Below are 24,420 nucleotides of genomic sequence, written 5' to 3'. Positions count from 1 at the left end.
TGCCTCCATTGCAGTGCCTCCATTGCAGTGCCTCCATTGCAGTGCCTGGCGCTGACGTCGGCGCTGTGTTGCTGTGTCCCCGTGCTGCTTTCCCCCCAGACCCCCATCGTGGCAGTGCGGTGCTCGCGGGCTCCATAGGGGCTCACCTCACCAGGTTGGACGTGCAGGTGTTGTTCCAGGCAGCTCTGTTCTGACCCCTTCCATGGGCTGCTCTGCTGTGCTGGGCGCAGCAGGAGAGGCGATTTCATGGCCGCTCCCACTTCAATGCTGCTTTACAGCTCTTCCCCCTCTGTCTCCCCAGCAGCTCCCCAGGACCGTCAGTCCCTGAGCCCTCCTCGGAGCTGAGGGAGCAGCTGGAAGAGCTGCAGGAGACGGAGATCAGCTTCGTGAGTGACCTCTGAGGAGGGGCTGAGTGGTTCAGGGTGGGAGGGGACGTGGGGGGCAGACCCTCACTCAGCTGTGTGCATGGTGGCCCCGTCTGCCCCATGCCACACGCAGCCTGGCGGTGTCCGCCGCCCCACAACCTTTTGTTGGGTGAAGCAGGAGGTAAAGCGGAGCTGCTGCACTCCTGGGCACCCAGGGTGGTCAGGTGGCGGGGATGAGAGCTGGCCTCAGCCTCTGTGGGGACGATAAATGCTGGCAGAGCCCCCAGTCCATGGGGAGGGGGTGGCTGCGCGTCCATCCAGGCAGAGCAGCTCCAGGCGCGGCTGCTGGGCTCCCCCCACGTTTCTCCCCCCACTTCTCCCCCCCACCAACATCTCCCCCTCTTCTCATTGCAGTGAGGCAGCTCTGAGCCGACGCTGGCAGCAGGAGGCTCCGTGCTCTGCGTGGGCTCTGCGCGCTCAGCCCCCGTTGCTGACCTTCGTGGTTTTTAGTTTGTTTTTTGGTTCTTGGGTTTTTTTGTGGTTTTTTTTGTTTTTTTTTTTTTGTGGATTTTTTTATTATTATTTTTTTTTTTTGAAATTTTAACTGGACAGGAAGCTGAGAGCCAGGCGGGCTGTGCAGTGCGGGCAGCCCAGCAGAGCGGATCGGCGGAGACCTCCAGGCACTGCGCTGCTGCCTGAGCCCAGGGCCTGAGCCGCCCTGAGGGGAGGAGGAGGAAGAGGAGGAACTGCTCCACTGGACTGAAGGCCTTCGGAAAAAGGCTCTGACCTCCAAGGCTCGCAATGCTGCCACCACAAACTGCCGCCCATGGGAGTTTTGGCCCCGCCGGCAGTTTGCCTCGGAGCGACGCGTTCACCTTTTGTATTTCCAACGAGTTTTTAACGTCGGCGTTTCCTGCAGTTCAGCTCCAGCCCTTCCCCTCAGCACTGCGCCGCAGCTCTGCTCTGTGTGACCGCAGGCGGGGCCCTGAGCCGCGCTGTGCAGGAGGGCTGCGTCCCCTCGGCGCCCCGTTGCGGATGCAGATCTTTGCCCTGAGCCCAGCTGTGGGAATCTGTCACCGTTTCTTCGCAGACGGACCCAACCTGGCCGCCCCACGGGGCTGAGCTGCGTTTGCACGGAACGCTTTTTGGGTTTTATTTTTTAGGATAGGAAGCGACTCCAGCCCGCGTTCCCAACGGGTTGGAATCCTCCGTTGGTTTTTCTTTTTTATATATTGGAGAAAAAAAAAGAAAAAAAAGAAAAAAAAAAAAAAAGCCAAGGGATGTAATTGTGCCCCTGCGGGGTTGCAGTGTGCAGAGGAGCCCAGGAGCGGTGGTGCAGAGGGCGGCGCTTTGCGGCGCCGTTTCGGAGCCGGCGCTGCCACCTCCCACCTCGAGTGGGCACTGATATTTTTTTAAGGAAAAAACAAAAACACCCATGGAAAAAAAAAACAAAACAAATCCCAACCCAACATCCCAACCCCCTTTTGGATGTTATTTCTTAGTTTTGTTTGAAAAGACCCCACGGAATGGCCTTATCCTCTGGGCGTCCAGACCCAGAGCGGGGTTCTGCGGCTCCCGGTGCCCCCGGTGCCGTCCCACGCCGCCCCCACCAGCGCTGGGAGGAAGGTGGGCTCTTCCCCCGCTGCTGCCCTCACCTTACAGCCAAAATAACTGTCTATATTAGACGCTGTTCTTACCTTCCCTCCCATCTCCTGTAATGGTTCGTGTTTCTCGTTCTGTTTTTTTTTTTTTTTACCAGGAGGGAAGAAAACCAACTCCCCGTTCTTTTTTTCCCTATGATTTAATATTTATGAAGTTGTATTTAAGTGGTTTTGTTTCATTTTATTTGTTTTCTGGGGATAGCTGTGCAGCAGTAGGGAGGGGGGGGTGGTGTTTCTATACGGGATCTTCCAACCTTTGCTTTGTAATGGGTTTTCAGAACAACTGCCTTTTTTTTTTTTTTTTTTTTTTTTTTGCATCTGGAAGTGGCGACAACTGCTGTTAAATGGCTCCTGAACCCCCCCGGGGCCCTTCTACAGCAGGGAGGGCTGTGGGGCTGCCTGTGGGACCACCCGATGGATCCTGGGAGCATCCAATGGATCCTGGCCTTGTCCAATGGATCCTGGGACCACCTGTTGGATCCGGGCCCCTGATGATGGATTCTGGGACCATTGAATGGATCCTGGCATGGACTTAAGGATCCTGACCTCAGCTGGTGGGTTGCTGGATCCTGGGACTGCCCGATGGGTGCTGGAATGAGTTGATGGATCCTGCCCTCGCTCAGTGGATCCTGGCATGGACTTAAGGACGATGACCTTAGGTGATGGATGCTGGCACCACATGGTGGATTCTGGGGCCATCGAATGGATCCTAGGGTCATCTGCTTGGTCCTGGGAAGGGTTGATGGATGCTGGCGTCACCCCATGGCTCCTGGCATGGACTTAAGGATCTTAGCCCCACGTGCTGGATCCTGGCACCGCATGATGCATCCGGCCCCATGTGCTGGGTCCTGATGGATCCGGTCCTACCTGCTGGATGCTGGTGGGGGTTGATGGATCCCAGCACCTCCTGATGGATCTGGACCCACTGGATCCTGGCACGGACTTAAGAATCCTGGCCCCAGCCCCTGGATCCCGGCACCTCCTGCTGGATCTGCTCTCAGGTCATGGATCCCAGCAACTCCTGTTGGGTTCAGGCCAGCGTGGTCCCTCGGCAGTGGGAAGGCCCCGTCCGTGTCCCCATGGAGCTGCTCGTGTCGTGGACGTTGTCGTGTTACCTGTGCCGTGTCGCCGCCAGCGGCTGTTCTGTGGATACCTGCGGCCCTGAATACAGCGTGTGCTCCTGCAGCCGGCTGCCTCCACGCCTGCTTTGTGGGGAGGGGGGTGGGGGGCTGCTGCGTGTCTGCCATTGATTGTCCTGGTGCTGGGGGGGGGTCGCAAAGGGGCTCTGTGGCCCTTTGTGGGGTCTGGAGCCCTCCTGGGGAGGGAATTTGTTCTCCTGAGCACGTTGTGGGGTCAGAGCAGGGGTTGGGTGGGAGGGGGCCCTTGGAACCCTCTGCTCCCATTCCCCACCATGAACAGAGACGAGGTCCCCCCTGCTTTTCTGTGGTTTTATGGGTTGGAGGTTGGCCTCCAAGGACCCGTCCAGCCCCCCCCCCATCTTTAACCTCCGATGTTCCGTCCCGCCCGGCCCCCCCGTGGTTCTGTGGGTGATCGTTACGATCGCAGACCATCTTGGTGTCACGGATGGAGATGCTGAGTGCAGCTCCCAGCGCTGACCCCGCGGGGCAGCGCCGTCACCGCTCTGCACCCGCGGAGCCTCGGCTGCAGCTGCGGGTTCGGCCCCACCTTCAGCTCCTCGCGCGCCCGCCCGCCATCCCCGCAGGGCTCTGGGGCCGAGGACGCGTTTGGGGGAGGAGGCGGGAGGTGGACCGACAGGGACAGAACTACAACTCCCAGCGTGCTCCGCGCGCCTCGCGTTCGAGCACGGGCGGCGCCCATTGGGCGGCGGCGCGCAGCCAATCAGCGGGCTCCTTGTTGAGAGGGCCGTGAGGCGGCTCTGAAGGAAAGGGGCAAAGATGGTTCTGGAGAGCACCATGGTGTGGTGAGCGGGCCGGGCCGGGCCGGGAGCGCGGCAGCCTCCGCCTCGGTCCTTCTCCCTTCTCTTTCTCCCTTCTCTTTCTCCCTTCCCCGCGTCCCGCTGCGCTTCGTGGGCCGCGCGGCGCCGCCGAGGGTTTCCCTGAGTCATGGCGGGTTGGGGCACGGCCGGGCCCGGAGGGGGGTTAAGAAGGGCCCTATGAGGGGGGGGGCTGCAGGGAGCCGGCACCGCTGTGCTGCTGTGGTTCGGTGACCGTAACGATCGTCTGCAGGACTGGGGTGGGGAGGAGAGGGAAGGGGAAGGGAGGGGGCCTGGAAGGTGAACTGTGGGATGGTTGGGTTGGAAGGGTCCTTGAAGGTGATTCATGGAGTGGTTGTGTGGGAAGGGTCCTTAAATATTAGCCGTGTGATGGCTGTATTGGGTTGTATTGGAAGGGTCCTTGAAGATCAACCGTGGGATGGTTGGGTGGGAAGGGACGTTGGCAGTGGGACTGAGGGCCCCCTGAGCGTGTTAGTGGCTGACACTGAGCTGCAGCCCTGAGGGATGTTGTTTTTTCAGCGTTGACAACAGTGAGTACATGAGAAATGGGGACTTCTTACCCACTCGCCTGCAAGCTCAGCAGGATGCTGTCAACATCGTGTGCCACTCCAAGACCCGCAGCAACCCCGAGAACAACGTGGGGCTCATCACCTTAGCCAAGTACGGGGCTGGCCGGGGTTGGTTAAAGTGGGGCTGGGGGCTGGGGGCAGGGCAGTGGGGTCGCTGCTGTGTGTGCGTGGATTGCATGCTTTGCTTAGGAAACCGGGCTCCACGTCTTGGCCCTGTGTGCTCGGACCCCACAGAGCTGAGCGCTGCAGACCTGCAGGAGCTGTGGGAAGGAGGGGGGGAATCCTCATCCTGTAGCAACAGAGGGTTTCACAGAGAGGTTCTCAAACAGCTTCAGTGCAGTGTGTTTCTCTTGCAGTAACTGTGAAGTGTTGACCACGCTCACTCCGGACACGGGACGGATCCTTTCAAAGCTACACACAGTGCAGCCCAAAGGAAAAATCACCTTTTGCACAGGGATCAGAGTTGCTCACGTAAGAGGTTGTCTGTTACTCCAAACCGAGCCTGCATCCTTCTTTGTAACATCTGATGGCTGAGCGTGTCCTGTTAGATCTGCTCCTGACTCTGCTGCTGAGCAAATCCTTGGCTTTGCCTCAGAAACCTTTGTAAAATCCAGTGTGAAAGCCCAGCCTTGGGAAGCTTGCTGTGCTGCAGGGGCCGTGCTGCACGGCGGCTCACACTCTGGGTGTCTGGAAATGAGAAGTAAATTGGGACAGGAGGGGTGGAGCTGCCCACCATGGAGTCTGGCCACAAGGGCAGCTCCCTCCCCAGGTCTGGGTTTGGGGAGAAGGAGGAGGAGCTGCCCATCGCCACGCAGCCCAGTGGGTCTCTGCTCCTGTGTGTCTGTGCACGGCTGCCTCCCGGCCGTCCTCCCTCCTGGAGCTGCTCCTTAAGCACGATGTGACTTTGTTTTGCAGCTGGCTCTGAAGCATCGCCAGGGCAAGAATCATAAGATGCGAATCATTGCCTTTGTTGGGAGCCCTGTAGAAGATAACGAGAAAGATGTGAGTAGCACCAGTCCAAGCAGAAAATGTTGTCTCTGCTCTCCACATGCCCCTAAACCAGATGGATGGCTTGGTCCTTGCCCTGCTCTGGGAGGAAGGCTGTGCCCCAGCAGGGACAGCGTGGGCTGCAGCTGGGTGGCTGATCTGCGGCTTTGCTTCTGGATCCTGAGGGCTGTCCCCCGGTTTCCAAAGGGAGGGCTGGGGTTGTGAGAGCTGAGATGTGGGCAGTGAGAAGCCAAAGCCGCCGTGTCTCTTTGTTGCAGCTGGTGAAGCTGGCAAAGCGTCTGAAGAAGGAGAAGGTCAACGTTGACATTATCAACTTTGGAGAAGAGGTGAGACTTGGGCTGCATTTTTCCAGTTAAGGTCTGAGCCAAGGGGGTCAGGGAAGAGTGGGGCTCTGTGCCTCGGCCCCTCTGTGGTGATGCTGAGGTTAATGTTTCCCTCTGGGGAGGCCCTTCTTGTTTTGCTGCAAGCCTCGTTATCTTTCCCCATGGAAACAGCAGAGCTGTGTGCCCCCAGGCAGCATTTCTGACCCCTTGGCCTGGGGTTTGTGTCCCTGGGGTTTGTGTCCCGGGTAGTTCTGCTCTGTGTCTGGATTTTGGTGGGAGGAGAGGGATGATGGCGGCCTGAGGGGCAAGCATGGCATCGCCTGGATCGGTGCAGCTAGTGGGGCTGCCAGCTGTGAGGGCAGCATGGGGGGAGCCGGGCCCCCAGCCCCTCTCTTCGCCCCTAGGAAGCCAACACGGACAAACTGACGGCCTTCATCAACACTCTGAATGGCAAGGATGGCACGGGCTCCCACCTGGTGACGGTGCCGCCGGGGCCCAGCCTGGCCGATGCCCTCATCAGCTCCCCCATCCTGGCTGGTGAGGGGGGGGCCATGCTGGGCCTCGGTGCCAGCGACTTCGAGTTCGGCGTGGATCCGAGTGCCGACCCAGAGCTGGCCCTGGTGAGTGGGGCGGGGCGGCAGCGCGTGCTGTGCGGTTCTATTGCAGGGTTCTCCCCGCTCAGCGCTGCTCTGTCTCCATCTCTGCAGGCTCTGCGTGTCTCCATGGAGGAGCAGAGGCAGCGGCAGGAGGAGGAGGCCAGGAGGGCTGCGGCCGCCTCTGCAGCTGAGGCTGGGATTGCTGCCACTGGAGGGGACGGTGAGGAGCTGCGTGGGGAGCGGAGCTGCTCTGCTGGGACTGTTGGGATGGAGCGTGGCTGCTGAGGGGTGTCCCGCCGTAACGCTGCGGGAAGTGGGCGCTGGATGTGGCAGAGGCGTTCTGAGCAGAACCCAGCCGTGCAGAATCTCACAGAATCACAGTGCAGCCTCACTGCAGCGCTCTGAGCAGCTCCAGGCTGGAGCTTCCCTTGGCTCCTACTGAAACTCCCCGTCTGGGTGGGGGAGCAGGGGGTCCGGGGTGGGCAGACGGGGGTTCTGGGTGCTGGAGGGGTGCGGTGTGATCGGCCCATGCTCAGGCAGCACTGCTGGCTCCTGGCTGGGCTGTGAGCGTGGCTGCTGTCCCCGCAGATTCGGACGATGCTCTGCTGAAGATGACCATCACCCAGCAGGAGTTTGGGCGCGCCGGGCTGCCCGACCTGAGCAGCATGACGGAGGAGGAGCAGATCGCCTACGCCATGCAGATGTCGCTGCAGGGAGCGGGTGAGCTGATGCAGATGGGGGCAGGGGGGCAGCTCCCAGGTGGGGCCATCGCCGGGGCCGCCCCACAGCATCCCGTGCGCTCCGGGCTCTCCCGCAGAGTTCGCGCAGGCGGAGGCGGCCGAGGTGGACAGCAGCACAGCCATGGACACCTCCGAGCCCGCCAAGGTGAGGCCTCGCCGTTGGGGGGATGGGGCTGGCATGGACGCAGCCCCCCCCGCTCCCCGCCGTCTCCCCGCAGGAGGAGGATGACTACGATGTGATGCAGGACCCCGAGTTCCTGCAGAGCGTGCTGGAGAACCTGCCTGGCGTCGACCCCAACAACGAGGCCATCCGCAACGCCATGGGCTCGCTGGCCTCGCAGACCTCCAAGGAGGGCAAGGACAAGAAGGAGGAGGACAAGAAGTGAGGGGCGGCGGGCTGGGGCTGCGCCTGACGCGGCAATAAAGGCTGAAGCACGGTGCCGGTCCCGGACCCCGTCCCCGTTCCCGGTCCCTTTTCCCGCCCCGTGGCGCTCGTCGGGGGGCGGGGCCGGAGCGAAGGCCACGCCCCTTGCGCCACGTCCCGGCGTGCCCCGCGGCTCCGCAGGATGTTTACGACGCGGTTCGTGGGCGGGGCTCCGATTATGAGCGGCGAAGGCAGCCAGTGGGGGAAGGGGTGGGGAGGATGTTGTAATCGTTCCCTGTCTGTGGCCAATGGGAAGAGGGGGCGGGCCGGGGCAACTCATTGGTTCCTCCAGGGTGGATGTGCGGTCGAACTGGCCAACAGGGGAGCGAGGGGGCGGGGCGAGGCCCCTGCTTTCCGTGAGTGACGGCGCCGTCAACAAATGGTAGAAGATGTGGTCGACCGCTGAGGTCTCCCAACCGATGGGGTGATGGCGGGCCGGGCCTTCGCTTTGAGCGACAAGCGTCTCTTTCAACGGGAAAACAACAGCTGGGCGGTGCCCTGAGCGACGCTGTCTGTGGCCAATAGCTGTGCGGATCCGTGGTGGATGGGCATCCCGGCTTAGCCAATGGCATGGGGGGGGGCGGGAGGGCTCGATGAGCACAGCTTTCAGCCAATCAGCAGCAAGACTGCTCGTAGATTCGCCAATAGGCAGCTGGAAGGGCGTGATCACACTTTCAATGGCTGCCCCGTCCCCCAATGGGTACCCCCTCAGCGGGCGGATCCAGCCCCGACTCACTTCCCCCTCCTCCAATAGCGAGTGCGAGCGGCCGCGACCACCCAAGACCGACAGCGCCAAGCACCAATGAGCGCTCCCGCAGCTACGAGCGACGTCCGGACGGTCCAATAGCGCCGCGGCAGGGGGCGGGCGTCAGCGTCCGGCGGCGCAGGGCGGGGGGCGCGGGCCAAGCAGGAAGTGCTGCGGAGAAGCGGTCGCCGCCGGAGGGTTGGGCCGCAGCCGGGCCTGCCGCCCGCTCAGCGCTCGGTGAGGCCGCGGCGGAGGCCGCTGGTGGGGGGCCGGGCCGGGCCGGGCCGGGGGAGGAGCTCTGGGCCCGGGAGAAGCCCGGGACCCAAGGGGGCCGCGATGGCCGCCGGGCGCTCGGCCCGTAGGGAGCGGCCACGCGCGGGGCCTCCGGTGCGGTGAGGGCGCGGGTTGGGGCGGCCGCCGCGCTCCGCTGCCGTTTGGGCTCCGGGAGCGTCCGCCCCGCCCGCAGCGGCGTAACGGCGGCTGATTTCTAACCCCCCCGCCCCCCCCCCCCCCCCCGCCTCCATCCCCCAAAGGAATTTCGGGCCGAGCGGCCGTTAATGGCCGCGATTCGCCGCGGGCGCCACTCGTTTCGCCGCCCTTCCCCTCGCGCATCGGGGAACCCCCAGCCATCCCCGGCGGCCTTTCCGGCCTCCCGCCCCCCTTCCCGAGCCCGCTGGGGGGCAGCTTCGCGTTCCCTCGTTCCCCAAAGCCCCGTGGGGGGGACGGAGGTCCCGCTGCGCTCGGGGGTCTTTGGGGTTCCCCCCGTTTCCCCAGGCGATGCGGCACATGAAGGCGTTGCGGCTCCGCGCGTTTCCCTCCGCGTTTCCAGGAACGGCCTCGGAAACCCCGAAGCTGATCCCGGGCTGGGGGTGGCGATGCTCTGCGCTGCGGCCCGCCAGGAATACGGGGGGGCTCCGACCTCACTGGGGAAACTGGGAGCGCTGGAGCCCACCGGGGCTGTCGGGCGGCGCTGCCCGTCGCTTTGGGTTCAGGCGGTGCCCGCTGCGGCCGTGGGGGATGTGGGGCCGCTCTGTGGGCAGTCGCTGTCTCTGCAAATCCTTCTGGGGCCCCGCAGTGCTTCCCTATGGCCTCTCTGGCTTTGTTGCCGAGGTTTGGGCACGAGGGAGCGCGCTGTTTTGTTTTGAGCTCCGTTTTCCCCCTCTATTCTGTCCCTGAGTCCCTCCTGCCCTCATTTCCCGGCAGCTCCGCACGACGCTGGGGAGCGGGCGGCCTTTGGGGGCTGCAGTTACATCCCCGCAATGAACTGCATTCAAAGAGCTTCTCCAGAGGGTCTGGCACTGCGTTGGGGTGGGGGGGGCTCGTTTATGGCAGCAGCTGCCTGAGCTGTGGGTCAAACCGCCCGGTGTGGGCACAGCTGTGGTGCTGCAGAGCCCTTTGGGCAGCCCTGGGTGCCTGCAGAGCACCTGCTGGCGCTCAGAAGCTCCGGCTCTCAGCCCGGCCAAGTCGTCTAGGGTTCTGGATCTGCGCCGCCGCTGCTTTGTTTGGATCTCTCCTGCAGTCAGCAGATGGTGTGGGCTTAATTCTGGTGAACGGACAGCAGCGTAATCCCTGCGGCCGGGCTGCGGGGCCGGCTGCTCGTGGTGGTCAGGGTGGATCTGAGCTGTGCTGGGGGGGAAGGACACCGAGATCACGGCAGGGTTGGGGCTGGGGGCTGCGTGGCCCTTCAACACAGCTGCGCTGGGATCCCGTGGTTCTGTGACCCCTAGGGTCCCCCACAACCCAACCATCCCCCAGCTCTGTGCTGTTCCAGACCCCCTGCAGCCCAACTGTGCTGTCATTCTGTGGCCCTGAAGGTCCCTCCCCAGCCCCCCATGCTGTTGTTCTTTAACTCCCTGCTGCGGTGCTGGGAATAACACACAGGAACGAAGCACTGTGTGAGAGATGTGGGGAGATGCAGTCCCACACCGCTGTGCCCACGGACTGAAGGCATCCAACGTGCGGGAGCCGTGCTCAGCATTAACCTCTGCTTCTCTTCCGAGCTGTTCTCCCCTCTGCAGCTCAGCTGAATCCCTTCTGCCTTTTAGATGAGCAAAACTAATGATAGCCTTGGAAATTAGCGAGGGCAGCTAATGAAGGTGGGCGCTCAGAACCCATCCAGCACCGCGTGGGAGAGGCGCTCCGGGGGTGGGCAGGTGCAGGTGGGAACTGCGGCCTCGCTAAGGACCAGCTTGTTAGGGTGGCACTGTGATCATTAGGGTGGCACTGTGATCATTAGGATGTGGTGCTGGGGGGGTTGGAGGTGATGTCAGCTCCGGGGGCAGCACCTGCTGTGCTCTGACAGCTCACGGTGGGAGATGCATTGGGGAGGGAAACAGGAAAAGCAGCTTTAAAAGCAGCTGGCCCTGGAAGCAGCTGCTGCACCGCGGCTGTGCTGGTGCTGGGGCACAGCCACCCCCCCAAAATGCTCTGCCCCATAGCTGGGCTGCTCGCAGTGCTCTCCCTGGCAGATAGCAGCTCTCGAGGATAAAAATACCCCCTCTCTCCTCACCCCCCTCCCTCCCCCCTGGCGCTGCCTTTGTTTTGCCAAAGAAAAATAGTTATTTTGTGCTGAAAAAAGCTTGGCACTTGTGGTTTGAGCTCCCGAAATAAGCACATGCTGGCCAGGCGGGTCGCAGTGCAGCCATGCTGTGTGGGGGCTCGGGATGCTCCTCCCAGTGAGGGGGGGTTTGGGGCCCGGGTTTCCCAGAACAGTCACCTATGGGGTTAGGATGGGTCCTGTGGGGCCTGTGCTCTCAGCACACATAGGATGAGTCAGGGCGGGTGGCTCCAGCCTCGGGGCAGCCCCAGCTCTCAGTCTCTTCAGGGTGCAGGGATGCTCAGGGTGCTCAGGGTGCTCGGAACTGTTGGCCCTCCTGGCTGGGGATCAAACAATGGTGCACAGGCAGAGCAGTGAGAGCAGAGGAGCTCCCAGAGCCGCCCCAGGGCTTCGGGGCCGGGGTTCAGAGTGGAGAGGCAGCAGGGTTTTGCATGGGGGAGGTGGATCCCCGTCCGCGTCCCTGCGGGGTTCTGTCGCATCTCAGGGAGCTCGGGGCGGCGCGGTGCCGGCTGTGCTGCTGATGTTCCTCTCCTCCCTCTTTCCCAGACTCCGCCGTCGGCCCCACCATGGGTGACATGAAAACCCCGGATTTTGACGACCTCCTGGCAGCGTTCGACATCCCCGACATCGACACCAACGAGGCCATCCACTCGGGCCACGAGGAGGCTGAGGCTCACATCAAACCCGTTCCCGGCGAGCCGGGGCCGCCCGACCACGTCCTGCCCCACGCCGACATCACCGCCGTCAGCGTCATCGTGAAGAACACGGTGTGCCCCGAGCAGCTGGACGCGCTGGATGGGCGCAGTAAGGATGGGCACGGCCTCGGCTCCCGCCTGCTGCAGAACGGCTTCGGGGCGGCCGAGCTGCCCAGGTCCCCGGCCGCCAGGTCTGTGGAAGCCGTGGCGTCCTCCAATGGAGAGTGCTGGGTGAAGGAGAAGGGGCCCAAACCCCTGGATATCTTCTCGCATTTTAGCCCCGATCCCAATGACGACAACGCTGCCAACCTGATCGACAGAGCTCGCGAGTGCAAGCCGAAGGAGAAGTCCTTGGCCGTGCCCTCCCTCTCCCCGTCTCCCACCCCATCGCTGGACTGCAAGGAGCCTGGGGGGCAGAGCGTGGAGGGCCTCACCCCCACCTTCCCACAGCCCTTCGAGGGCAGCCAGGCTGGGGCCGGGAGCGGGCCGCCTCCCGCCGTGCCCTGCATCAAGAAAGAGGAGTCAGACTCCGAGGAGGCGGCGCACGAGGCCAACCCGAAGGCTCTGCCTGCTGCTCTGCAGGAGAATCCCCTGGAGCACCTCAAGTCCGTCACCGTGCGCTACTCCGCGGGAGATTCCCCCATCGCGTCCTGGCCCGGCTCTGAGCCCAGCCTGGGCGGCGGTGCCAGCAATCTGCCCGAGGTGAAGCGCTCGCCCAGCAGCCCCCGGGAGCCCTTCTTCAAGCCCTCCTCTCCTGTGGTGCAGAGCCCCAGAATCCCCGCTTCTCCAAAGCAGTTGGACGACATCGCCCTCAAGGAGGAGCGCGAAGCCCTGGAGAAGGCGATGGGAAGTCCGCAGAGCGTGTCCAGCGCCGAGGAGGGGGAGGAGGACGAAGGCAACACCAACGATTCCCCTTCTTCCAATTCCTCGCGGCCGCTGAAGGTGCGGATCAAAACCATCAAGACCTCCTGTGGGAGCATCACCCGCACGGTGACGCGCGTCTCGTCGGACTCGGAGCCCAGCTCTGCCAGGGGCTCGGCTGAGCAGAGCTCTGAGGACGCCGCTCTGGAGGCGGAGAAGGAGGACGGCGTCGCGCTGGAGGCGTCCCGGGACAAGATGGATCTCTCCAGCCCCTTGAAAGCCATCGAGGGGCCCAAGATCGTCAGCGTCCAACTCGGCAACGGCACCAAGATCAAAGGCACCGTGCTGCCCGTCTCCACCATCCAGAGCGCCAGCAGCGCCATGCTGATCGCGGCCAGCGTGGCGCAGCAGAAGTCCGTGGTGCTGCCGGCCAAGGCGGGCAAAGCCGTCACCAAGAACATCATCAACCTGGTGCCGCAGGCGCTGCCCAAGGCCGACACGAGGACCAACGCCAGCCCCGTCACGCAGACCACCACCATCACCACCACGGCCAACCAGAAGCTGAACGGCACCACGGTGGTGATGGTGCAGCCGCAGAAGCCGTCCCCGACCGTCGCGGGCACCGTCATTTCCCGGAGCCAATCCAGCCTGGTGGAGGCCTTCAACAAGATCCTCAACAGCAAGAACCTGCTGCCCACCTACAAACCCAACCTGAGCCCCCCGGCCGACGCCAGCCTGGCGCTGCCGCCCTTTGGGTACCGCTGCCTGGAGTGCGGCGACTCCTTCGCCCTGGAGAAGAGTTTGGCTCGCCACTACGACCGGCGCAGCATGCGCATCGAGGTGACCTGCAACCACTGCACCAAACGCCTGGTCTTCTTCAACAAGTGCAGCCTGCTGCTGCACGCCCGCGAGCACAAGGACAAGGGGCTGGTGATGCAGTGCTCCCACCTGGTCATGAGGCCCATCGCCTTGGACCAGATGATCGGGCAGCCGGACATCACCCCGCTGGTCTCCGTGGCCTCTTTCCCTGCCGGCAAAGTGGCCGGCGTGACTCAGGACGCTCTGAGTGCAGCCAACGGGGCCCCAGAGCTCCCCATCCTGCCCCTGAGCAGCAGCGGCTCGGAGCAGAGCAACTACAGCTGCTTCAGGTGCCTGGAGTGCAAGGAGCAGTGCAAGGACAAGGCCGGGCTGGCCGCGCACTTCCAGCAGGCAGTGGCCACGGGGACCACCAGCAGCACGGTACGTCGGCCCTCTGCGGGGGTTGGAAGCACCTGGAGAGCCGTCGTGGGGCTCTGTGGGGCAGCCCCTGGGGCAACTCCTGGGCCTCCGTGGGGTAACCCATAGGGCTCCGTGAGGCAACACTTGGAACTCCATGGAGCAACTCTTGGGGTACCTTTGGGGCTCTGTGGGGCAGTTCTTGGAGGAACTCTTGGGGCCCCATGAGTGAACACCTGGAGCTCCATAGGGCAACCCTTAGGGCTCCATGGGGCAACGGCTGGAGTGACACTGGACACCTCCTAGGGCAACCCATGGAGCCTTTCTGTCCCCACCCAGGAGGGCAGGGGACAGCCAGGGGGTTGCTCCTTGTTCCTGCCTGGGGACGGAGCAGGAAGGGCCGCCCTGTCCCCTCAGACCTGGGGATGCCAGCAGGATAATTCCCAGAGCTCTGAGCACTGGGACGTGAGCTCACATTCATTGTGGAGTTGCTGGCAGAGCAAAATCTATCAGCAGACTTCACCGTGCCCAGGAGGCAGAGCCCTCCCAGAGCAGCACTGCCTGCCGGCAGCATCCCCTCCCCTTCCTCGTCCTCCTCCCTTTTCCCTTCCTTTCCCCCTTCTCGTTCCTTTTAGGGTCTGGTTGACTCCTCTGCCCCCCCAGGTCTGCACCACGTGCCCCATGATCATGTCCAACCGCTGCAGCTTCAGCGCCCATCAGCGGATGCACAAGAACCGCCCGCCCCACGTCTGCCCCGAGTGTGGGGGGAATTTCCTGCTGGCCAACTTCGAGACCCACCTGAAGGAGTCCTGCCTGCACTTCTCCCGCAGAGTGGGATACAGGTGTGGGGCACCGGGACGGGTGGGGGTCTGAGGGGTCTGGGCAGGGGCGCTGAGGCGGGCGGGGGTCCGCGGTGGGTTTTGCTGTGGGCTTTGGGCAGAACTCCACGTCCCACTGCCCCTCACCCCCCATTCTCGAGGGATCCTCCCTCCCCACACATCCCCCAACTTGACCGTCCCTCGGCACAGCACAAGAACCCCACGGCCTGTGCAGCTCCTCCTGGGGCACTCGGCGCCCCCACCGTGGGGACGAGTGGATCCAAGGTGGACCCTTCCCAGAGCCAGTTTGGATGCTGGCGCCGAGTGCCCCCTCCTCACCCCCTGCACCCCCAGGTGCCCCAGCTGCGCCGTGGTGTTCGGCGGCGTCAACTCCATCAAATCACACATCCAGACGTCGCACTGCGAGGTGTTCCATAAGTGCCCCATCTGCCCCATGGCCTTCAAGTCTGCGCCCAGCGCCCACGCGCACGTCTACACGCAGCACCCCGGCTTTGGCAACCAGCAGTCCAAGTGAGCGCCCCTCCAGCGCGTCCCCCCCGCAGGGCAGCACGCGGCTCCTGCTGGGCCCACGCCGCTCCTCCGGCCCCTCTGAACTCTTCCTGCTCCCAACAGGATGATCTATAAGTGCGCCATGTGTGACACGGTGTTCACCCACAAGCCGCTGCTCTCCTCCCACTTTGACCAACATCTGCTCAACCAGCGGGTCAGCGTCTTCAAGTGCCCCGACTGCCCGCTGCTCTTTGCGCAGAAGCGCACCATGCTGGAGCACCTCAAGGTACCGCAGGGGCACAGACTGCTGGATGGGCCGGGGGGGAAGGGGCTCCGTGCTGCAGCTCCGCCCCACGGGCGCCGTGTTCCCAAAGTCCCCGTGTTTCCAGTGTTCCCACACCCTTTCCCATGCTGCTGCTGCTATCTGGAACCAGGGGACAGCTGGGGCCATGCGGTGGCTGTGGGTTCCCCCATCACGAAGGCCGCGTGCAGGGGGGCGACCGCCATCACACCTCTGCTTTGCAGAACACCCATCAGCCCGCAAAGCCACGGGAGGAGCCGGTCAAGAAGGCGGCGGTGCTGCTCACCCCGAAGCAGGAGCCCATGGAAACCCCCGTCCCCAAAATCTCCGACGAATCCTCGTCCTCCACGGAGGAGGACGACCCCCCCAGCTCCCCGGAGCTGCGCAAGGCCAAGCGCAGCCGCTTCCAGCGCAAAGCGACCAGCAAATCCAAGGGCAGCGGCTGGACCTGCGGCGTCTGCCACTCGTGGTTCCCCGAGCGCGACGAATACGTGTCCCACATGAAGAAGGACCACGGGAAGGTGAGGGGCCGTGGGGCCACGGGGGGGGAGGGGAGCGCTCTGCAGTACCCCCACCTCTGTGTCTCCCGCAGTCGGTGAAGAAGTTCCCGTGCCACCTGTGCGAGCGCTCCTTCTGCTCCGCTCCCAGCCTGCGCAGACACGTCCGCGTCAACCACGAAGGGATCAAACGCGTCTACCCGTGCCGGTACCGCCTGTGGGGGCTCTGCTCTGCGGGGGGGAGTTGGGCACGGGGGTCCCCTGCGTGTCCTGGAAGAAGGGGGGGGGGGTTATGTCCGATGGGGGCAGTGGGTGAGCGCTGCCCCTCCCTCCCCCGCCCCACAGGTTCTGCACGGAGGGCAAACGGACCTTCAGCAGCCGCCTCATCCTGGAGAAGCACATCCAGGTGCGGCACGGCATCAAGGTGACCGACCAGACCAAGAGCCAGGAGGTGATCATCGCGCGCATCGGGGCCGGCGCCGTGCAGGTATGGCTGCTCCCGGGGATCGGGGCTGATGTGGGGCCTCTCCGTGAGCCTGGGCTGTGTCAGTTTGTGCTCCCCACGTCCTGCGGGGTGGGAGGGGCCCTGGGTGCCCTCTGCACAGCTGTGGGATCCGCTCTGTGGGTCCATGAGCTGTGTATGCGAGCTGTGAGCTCTATGGGTATGTGGGTATGGGAGCAGCCCCAGGCTGTGGGATGGGAGTGGGGAGGGGGTGGAGAGGGGGGAGGGCCAGATGAAGGGCGGTGCGTGGGATCCCGGGGGCGGGTTCTGGAGGGGCTCCGCTCCCGCGCCGCATTCCGCCTCTGTCGGAGCACAGGGGCTCTGCTGGAGCTGCCCCCCAACGCCCCCGTGGCTGCAGGTGCCCGGCCGCAAGCGGAAGCTCTCGTCGGACGATGGGGACTCGTGCAGCGAGGAGCCCGACAGCACCACCCCCCCCCTCCAAGAACCCCAAAGGCGACCGCAAGGCTCCCTTCCGCTGCCGCAAGTGCGGGTACCTCGCCAGCAGCGCCGCCGACTTCCAGGAGCACATCCCGCAGCACCGGACTGACGAGAGCTCCCACCAGTGCCGCGAGTGCGGGCTCTGCTTCACCTCCCAGGTGTCCCTCAACCGCCATCGCTTCATCACCCACAAGAAGAAGAAGGGGGCGGGGGAGGCGGACGAGCCGGGCCCCCGCAGCCCCCTGGAAGGAGCTCCGCACGCGGCTGACGGCGCGCTGTCCTGCACCGTCTGCGGCCGCAGCTTCGACAGCCAGCTGAACCTCAAGACGCATTTCCGCACGCACGGCATGGCCTTCATTCGTGCGCGGCAGAACGCCAGCCCTGAGAACTGAGAGCTGCCCGGCGCCTTCGGGCTCTACAGAACCCGCGTGGGGGCAGACGGAGCCCCGGAACCCCTTCCTCCACCTCCGGGGCAGTGCGGCGCCGTGGGGCGAATGGAGGCACTGCGAGGGGAGCTCTGCGCCGTCCCGCCTCCGAACCATCGGCCGCCCTGGGCTGCGAGCAGCGGAGCTGCGCTGCGGTTCGGTGCAGGAGGAGGTGGGGGCGCAGCCCGGACCGCCCCCCCGTGCGGAAGCACCACGCCGGCACTCAGGGCTGCAGCGCCGGGAGGCAGGGAGCGACAGCCGCCAGCACCGCACTGCAGCCCCGCATCCCCAGCAGCGCTGCCCGCGTTGCCGGCTCTGCAGGGAGCTCCGGAGCCGCGCAGCACGGGGGGACCTGAGCAAATCATCACCGCGAGATTCACCTCTTCAGAGTTCGCTCTCTTTCCTTCCCTTCTTAACACTTCCCACGGCTGGGAGAAGCGCCCTCCCATCGCTGCAGAGACGCTGCAGCCGCCGCTCGGCCCTCCAGCTGCTCGTGGGGCGCTGGGGGCTCCCCGCACCCCCAGACCCGCGGCCGGGGTCCTCGAGGGACAGAACAGAAGCCCCGGCGCCGCAGGGTCGGTGCGGCCATCGCCCCGGCGTGGATCTCTGCTCACAGTGTACAGTTGTACCATAAACACTAAAAGCGACGAGAAAAGAAAGACGAGAAGAACTACTGTTGTGATTTGGGTTTGGTTTTTTTGTTTTGTTTTTATTATTTTCAGGGGGTGGGGTTTTTTTTTTGTTTGTTTTTTTGGGGGGTTTGTTGTTGTTGTTTTGTTTGTGGGGGGTTGGGGATGGGCGGCCTCAGCTCCTCCAAAACGAATCCTTAACAAATGCTTGGGAAAAGAGAAGGGAAGCGTTGAGCCGCTCCTCCGGCGCTGTGCTGGCAGTGGCCGCCAGGCGCCGGGGGCTGCGGAGCAGAATCGAAAACGTTCCCCCCACCTTTAGAAGGAAACGACCCCAAACGGCACCGCGACCCCCAGCCATCGCGCCGTCAGCCCCCATCGTTGCACTGTGATCCCGAATCGTCGCGATCCCCAATCATTGCTCCGTGATCCCAAATCGCACTGTGGGGTTTTCCAGCACTTCAGTGCCTTCGGATGGATTTCTGTAAGCGTGTGGGGCTGGGGGGGGCGAGCGCCGTGTGTGGGGTTGTGATTCCGCTTCAGTAACGCTACGGGCACTGCAGAGGCTCTCAGGTATCCTTTATTCTTGTAGTCATAACGCGATTAAACTTCTAGTGGTTTAACCCCTTCGGTGCCTCTGTTCCTTCCGTGGCCCCGGGGGGCTCCCAGCGCGCGGCTGCCCCCGGCCCGGTCCCAAAACGAGGCGATGCTGCCCCAAAATCACGCTGAGTGCCCCAAAACGGAGCTCGGTGCCCCCCCCGAGTGGGTCTGCATACCCCAAAAGGGGGCTGGGTACCCCAAAACAGGGCACAGTGCCCCAAAGCAGAGCTGAGCGCCTCCCAAGGAGTCCCCCCTGCTCTGAGCCCTCTTTCGCCCCAGCAGTGGGGTTCCCTCGTGAGGTCTGTGGTGCAATGGGGGCATTTCCCCTCCGCGCGGCCGTGGGAACACAACGCTGCGATACAAGAATGGTTGGGTGGGTTTGAGCTTCTGTTGGTTTTGTTTTTTTAATGCGAAATAATCACCGTGACAAATAATTAGTGCTGAAAGAACAGAGGGGGATGGAGGGGGGAGACGGCCCTACAAACATGGGGGATTGGGGCAGTGGGGCTGTAAGGGAGCAACTGTGGGTCAGCAGCACTGCCCCCATATAGAGCAGGAATCCCCATTTCCTTCACTCCTTCAGGGGGTTCAGTGCTGCCCGGACCCCATCCCACTGCTGCTGTGGGGCCAGACGGTCTGGGGGGGCAAAGCAGCCACCGACGTTATTGTGGGAGGGGGGAGAAACACTTCACAGTCCCCAAAGGGGGGAACAGAGTCCAAAAAAAACCCAACCACACAAAAAACTGGGAAGGAGAGTGAGGGGGTGGGGGGCCCAGGTGGGCATCGGCCCCAGCGGGACCCCACGGTGAGGGGCTGCAGTGGGAGAGCAGGACGGGGCCATTGAGAGGGGGGACCAAAGGAAGGGGCCTACAGGGACCCCCACAGGAGCTGCGTGGGGGCACATGCAGGGATGGGGCTGTTGGGATTCACCTCCACGCAGCACTGCTGGCACTCACTGGTGGGGGTCAGACCCATTCACCCCCCAGAACCCATCAGTGTTTTTCGGGAGCGCTCCCCACCGCCCTGCAGCCCTCTGCAGCCCCCCAGCCCCACAGGGACAGTGCAGCCCACGCCCCCACGTGCCCCACGCGCCCCGTGTGCCCATTTTCACTCCCATTCGCACAAGGAGGGATTTTTCCGCTCCGTTTCGTGTTCTTATTCTTAGGAGTCCCTCAACACAGAAGAAAAAGACCCCCAAAGCAGAAGGGCCGTCCCCAGGAAGGGGTCCCACGTCCCCGCAGGGGGGCTGCGCTCACATGATGCCGTTGGTGAGGTACTGGAAGCCGTCGTACAGTTTGGTGGTGATGGAGCGCATGCTGCCGTCCACCATCTGCTCCACCAGCAGCTGCAGCTGCTCCTCCGTCATGTTCATGTGGAAGCGCTCCTTCAGGTTGCGGATGGTGCTGGAGCCGTGGAAGCAGGGGAGCTGCGAGCCTGGGGGCGAGAGGAGGGTGATGGGGGGACCCCGCAGGGCTCCACTGAGGGCACAGGGGGGGATCTGCTCTGCGCTCAGCCTGCAGGGCCGTGCCACCGACGTGGGGATGGGGCTGGGCTCTGTGAGGCTGGCGATCAGCAGGACGGCCCTGGGGCAGCCCCCCCCCCTCACCTTGCTGCATGATCTCCACGATCTGCACCACTTTATCCATGTGCTTCCGTGCAGCGATCAGCCCCTGCAGCATCAGCATCTTGTAGTAGTTGAACATGTCCCCGTCTGGGCCCCCCATCACCTGCAGGGCAGAACGCAGTGAGTTGAGGGAGCAGCGCTGCTGGGGCAGAGCGATGGCACAGAACACTGGGATCATGGGGGAATTTCACAGCGCCCGAGAATGGCTTGGGTCGGAAGGGACCTTTAGAGGCCACCCGGTCCCACCCCACCAAGGTGCACAGGGATAAAGTCCCTTCAGCCCGAACCGTTCCTATGGTTCCACGGTTCTGAGGTTGACCTTTCAGGATCTTTGCAGCCCAACCATCCTGCAGTTCTGTGGGTGATCGTCAAGGTCACAGAACGACAGGATTGTCTGCACTGGAAACCATTAAAGGTCATCTCATCCCCTGCAGTGAACGGGGACCTGCAGCTCCATCAGCACTCACAGCCCATCAGTTTGACCACGGGGGTCTCCACAGGGTCGTGCCATTTGACCACTACCAGCGAACCCACGCTGCACAGAGCTCCATCTGGAGCCGGTTTACACTTGCAGCTGTCAGCCCTTGGGAGCATCGCTCACTCACATCCACGAACTCCGTGGTGAGTTTGAAGGCGGACGTCTCGAAGCCGAGGTTCCTGGGGGAGCTGGAAAGGATGAACCCGAAGTCGATGTGGATGATGTGTCCGTCGGCATCCAGCAGGATGTTCCCGTTGTGCCTGAGCGGGAGGGGAAAGGCTCCGTGAAACTCTGCGTGCTCAGAGCGGGGCAGGCGCTGCCACCTCCGCTCCCAAATTCGCCCTCTGCGCACAGAGCGAATCCCAGGATACGGCACCGACAGCACCGTGACCCCACGGCGTCCCTGCAGCCCTGCTCACTGCGGGACCCACCTGTCCTTGACCTGCAGCAGGTAGCACACCAGGCAGTAGCCGGCGCAGCTCTGCACAAAGTTCCTCTGTGCCGTCAGGAAGGACTCGGTGTTGTAGCTGCCGTGCTCCTGCAGGAAGTAATCCAGCAGTGACAGCAGGGATTGCTTCTTGATTTGGTGGATGGAAACGGCGTTCACCACCGGCTCAATCATGCCGCTGTCGGCGGAGATGACGAGGATTTTGTATGGCTTGATCCAGAGCGGGACGCGCTCCTGCTCCCAGATGGACTGCGGGGAAAGAAGGGAAACCTCAGCACTGCAGCAGGGGGGGAAAGGAGGGCCTCCCATGGCCCCATCCATCCCTCCTCACCTGCAGCTGCTTGAGGACCTGGAAGGCGAGCAGCTCCTGCCGCAGGTCGTCCCCACACTTCACGATGACGGAGAGGAGGCGCCAGGAGGGGAGGTGTCCATATGGGGACCCTTCCCTGATCCGCCTGCGGGAGAAACGTGAAGTCAGGGTGGGAGGAGGCAGTGAGGTGCTCTGGTGGGGGTGTGGGGGAAAGGAGAGCCTCCACCCCACCGGGACTGCAGCAGAATGAGCTCCGGGCCACTCCTGATGGCCAACGAGCCTCAGCCAACCTCAGGGTGAGCTCCCCGGTGCCACAGGGCATCATGGAGAGGAGTGGAAAGGAAGCAGCTCCTGAGTCCCCCCAGAAAACACCCACATCTGTGCAGTGGGGACTGGACATACGATTCCAAGGCCAGGAACACAAAGGATTTATTTTGGGGCTGGGCCAAAACGCCCTGACACAGCAGGAGCCTATAAATACCCGCAAAGCCCCTCCGAGCTCTGCCCAGGGACAGCAAATCAGAGGGATTTTCTCCCTCCTGCTCTTCTGCTCCCACGCACCAGGTCTGGAGTCGGCTGCAGGCTCAGGAGGATCCATCTCACATCACCACGTGCCCCCCCCCACGCAGACCCCCACCCTACCTGACTTTCTCCTGCCACGGCTCCTTGAGGGCGACAGCAGATGGGTCCTCGGGGTCCCTCCTGAAGGAGGTGGGGGTGTGAGCCAGCTGCTCCGAGAGCCGCCGCCTGCGGGACAGAGCGGGGTGGGGGTCAGCAGCACAGCGCCGTCATGCGACCCCCACAGCCGCTCAAAGGCTCAAAGGGCTTTGGAGGGGTCCCACGGGGCTCAGCCCCACCGCCTCCCCGGGACACAACGCTGGGACCTCACCTGATGTCCCCGGCAGCGATGAACACCGGCTCGCGGCTCTCCTGGCTGGTGATGCTGTCCACAGAGAACTGGGAGATGTTGTCGCAGCTGTTGGTGTGGATTTCTGGCAGCTGGGAGGGGAGGGGGCTGCTGTTACTGCCACAGGTCTTTGTGTGACCTCAGACAGCAACCCACAGAGCCACAGAGTGCTTTGGGATGGAAGGGGCCCTTAAAGGCCATCTGGCCCCACCCTCATGATGAGCAGGGACAAGGTCCCTTTGACCCAAACTACTTGTACGGTTCTGAGGCTGACCTTCAAAGACTCTTCCAACCCAGCCGTCCCATGGTTCTGCGGACCATTAAGGTCACAGAATCACAGAACGGTTTGGGTCGGAAGGGACCCTGAAAGGGCATTTCATCCAACTCCCCTGCGACGAACAGGGACGCCCACAGCTCCATCAGAGCTCACGGCCCACCAGCCTGACCACGGGGGGCTGCAAGGAGTGGGGCGCCACCTCTCTGGGCAACCTGCGCCACTGCCCCTAGGTCCTTTCAGCAGGGCTGCGCTCCATCCTTCCGTTCCACCCTGCAGTCACAGCAGAGGCCGTGGTGACCCACACCCTGCACTGGCTCTGCCGACCCTCAGGCTGTTCTCCTGGCCGCACGGCGGGGTCTCTCTGGACGGCACACGGATGGGAAGGACGGGAGCCCTGCCGCAGCACGGCCTCACCTCCACCTGCAGCTCCACGATGTCGTCCACAGACCACGCCTCGTCGTCGTTGTCGTAGTTGGGGACGGTGGTGAAGCTGCTGGTCCTCTGCTCGGCCGTGATCCCGCACTCGGGGAGGTTCTCGGCGGACCGCGTGCTCCGGATGCGGTTCTCGGGGATCCGGGCTGGGACATTCGCCGTGTCGAAATTGTCACATTCAAGCACTTCCACGTAGATTAAATAGGGCGCCTGGGGGAAGCAAAGCGGCGTTACGGGGCTGCGGGAGCGCAGAGCCGCCCTCGGCCTCACGGGGCGAAGGCGGAGCAGAGCGGGGCGTTTTGGAGACGAAACCCGCGCTGCCCGGCTCACCTTGTCCTTGGAGTTCAGCACCACCGCCTGCGTGTGCGGCACCCGGACCACGTGGTGCTCGAAGCCGGCCGTGGGCAGCCAGGCGCGCGCGGGCAGCTTGTGGTTGAGCAGCGACAGCTCGGAGATGAGCCGCTGCGTCTTCTGCTCTTTGGTGGGCAGCGTGGCCAGGCGCTTCCCGATGGCCATCAGGGATTTGATGAACTCCCGCTCGGGAGCGAGCCTGACGGGCTGCGGGGGGAAGGAGGGCGCGGCGTGAGCGGGCGGCGGGCTGGGGGCGCTGCTCGCTCCGCCGGCGGCTCCGAGCCCGGGACGGGCTCCCGAGGGAACGCGGCTCTGCCCACCCCTGCCTCCCGTACGGGGCGACCCCGACGCCTCCCCCTCCCACCGCGCAGCTGGAACCCCCTCCTGGAGCCCAGCGATCCCCACGTCCACCCCACAGCTCCGGGGTCCCACGCGGCTCGGCTCTGAGCCCCCTCGGTTTCTCAGCCCCGATCGTTTGGCACAGAGCGAAGTGCAGCTTTGCGGCCCCGCAGGCGAAGGGCTCCCTTTGAAAGACAAACTTCCCGATCGGCACAAGGAGCGATGAACGGCTGATTTTTTTGCCACGAGAAATGCAGGATCAAACTCGCACACGTGCTCACTGCACAACCATGCAGGAAATGCACATGCAACAAGCTACAGGGCGAGAGAGAAGGCAGCAAAATGGAAAACGGCGGAGAGCAGAGGAAAGGAATGGTGAAAGAGGAGCAGCACCGTTTGTTCCCTTTGGGAGGGGAAGTGGGAGTGCGGTGTAGTCCACGTCCAAAACCCCCCAGCCGGGGCTCAGCCCAGCGCTGCCCAAGGCCGCAGCACTTCCACAGCCTGCGGGGCCGCCTGCTCCACCGGATCCCATTTCTGCACAGAGCAGATGCTCTGCTCCTTCCAGCACCGCTTCCCTTCCTCTCCCACCGCTCTGCTACGGAACGTCTGCACTCCTGGCTGCACAGCTGGGGGTTGGGGTTGCGCCCACCCCGCGGGTCCCGTTTGGAACCAGGCTGCGCTCCCCGCTGCCGTCGTGCCAAGCCCTCCCCGTCCAGGCTGGGACCAATCCGTGCAGCTCCAGCAGAGGCCCATCTGCTTCCCCAGCGCTCCCAGCCCTGCTCCTCCCACAGCACCGCCCCCCA

The 24,420-nt window shown here is 63.6% G+C and overlaps 4 protein-coding genes across 8 annotated transcripts in view; 3 read left to right on the top strand and 1 right to left on the bottom strand.

Moving 5' to 3' along the window:
* Positions 1-3,211, top strand: part of PIP5K1A (phosphatidylinositol-4-phosphate 5-kinase type 1 alpha) — a 16,517-nt gene extending 13,306 nt beyond the window's left edge. For 2 of the 4 annotated variants that reach the window (XM_042837538.1, XM_042837535.1), the window contains 2 exons: positions 305-386; positions 2,352-3,211. In XM_042837538.1, coding sequence (XP_042693472.1) covers positions 305-386; positions 2,352-2,381 — 112 coding nt within the window. In that variant the 3' untranslated portion in view covers positions 2,382-3,211. Of the gene's footprint in view, positions 1-301; positions 387-779; positions 2,309-2,351 lie in introns of those variants that run through there. The other 2 variants (XM_042837537.1, XM_042837536.1) reach the window with 2 other exon arrangements.
* Positions 3,212-3,882: 671 nt separating this feature from the next.
* PSMD4 (proteasome 26S subunit ubiquitin receptor, non-ATPase 4) lies at positions 3,883-7,688 on the top strand. The gene is made up of 10 exons (XM_042837523.1): positions 3,883-3,968; positions 4,521-4,661; positions 4,927-5,041; positions 5,486-5,572; positions 5,836-5,904; positions 6,306-6,521; positions 6,609-6,717; positions 7,086-7,217; positions 7,315-7,382; positions 7,456-7,688. The coding sequence occupies exons 1-10, from the start codon at positions 3,943-3,945 to the stop codon at positions 7,621-7,623; spliced, it is 1,131 nt and encodes a 376-aa protein (XP_042693457.1). The 5' UTR covers positions 3,883-3,942; the 3' UTR covers positions 7,624-7,688.
* Positions 7,689-8,572: 884 nt separating this feature from the next.
* On the top strand, positions 8,573-17,981 carry ZNF687 (zinc finger protein 687). Its single transcript, XM_042837518.1, is given in 10 exon segments — positions 8,573-8,643; positions 11,510-13,758; positions 14,398-14,576; positions 14,907-15,083; positions 15,186-15,348; positions 15,588-15,884; positions 15,956-16,068; positions 16,206-16,347; positions 16,721-16,821; positions 16,823-17,981. Coding segments are annotated over 9 exon segments (3,771 nt in total). The 5' UTR covers positions 8,573-8,643; positions 11,510-11,529; the 3' UTR covers positions 17,193-17,981.
* An 848-nt stretch (positions 17,982-18,829) lies between these two features.
* PI4KB (phosphatidylinositol 4-kinase beta) overlaps positions 18,830-24,420 on the bottom strand; it is a 12,465-nt gene continuing 6,874 nt past the window's right edge. For both annotated transcript variants that reach the window (XM_042837519.1, XM_042837520.1), the window contains 9 exons: positions 23,258-23,485; positions 22,910-23,137; positions 22,201-22,310; positions 21,954-22,058; positions 21,333-21,456; positions 20,985-21,250; positions 20,681-20,813; positions 20,058-20,178; positions 18,830-19,885 (listed from right to left, as the gene is read on the bottom strand). In XM_042837519.1, coding sequence (XP_042693453.1) covers positions 19,704-19,885; positions 20,058-20,178; positions 20,681-20,813; positions 20,985-21,250; positions 21,333-21,456; positions 21,954-22,058; positions 22,201-22,310; positions 22,910-23,137; positions 23,258-23,485 — 1,497 coding nt within the window. In that variant the 3' untranslated portion in view covers positions 18,830-19,703. The remainder of the gene's footprint in view (positions 19,886-20,057; positions 20,179-20,680; positions 20,814-20,984; positions 21,251-21,332; positions 21,457-21,953; positions 22,059-22,200; positions 22,311-22,909; positions 23,138-23,257; positions 23,486-24,420) is intronic.

Source organism: Centrocercus urophasianus, unplaced genomic scaffold, assembly GCF_019232065.1.
Source record: "Centrocercus urophasianus isolate 14NV4802_14NV808 unplaced genomic scaffold, USGS_Curo_1.0 seq_72, whole genome shotgun sequence".
Lineage (NCBI taxonomy): Eukaryota > Metazoa > Chordata > Aves > Galliformes > Phasianidae > Centrocercus > Centrocercus urophasianus.
Note: the sequence above shows the minus strand (reverse complement) of the source record. Positions and strands in the feature narration are given on the sequence as shown.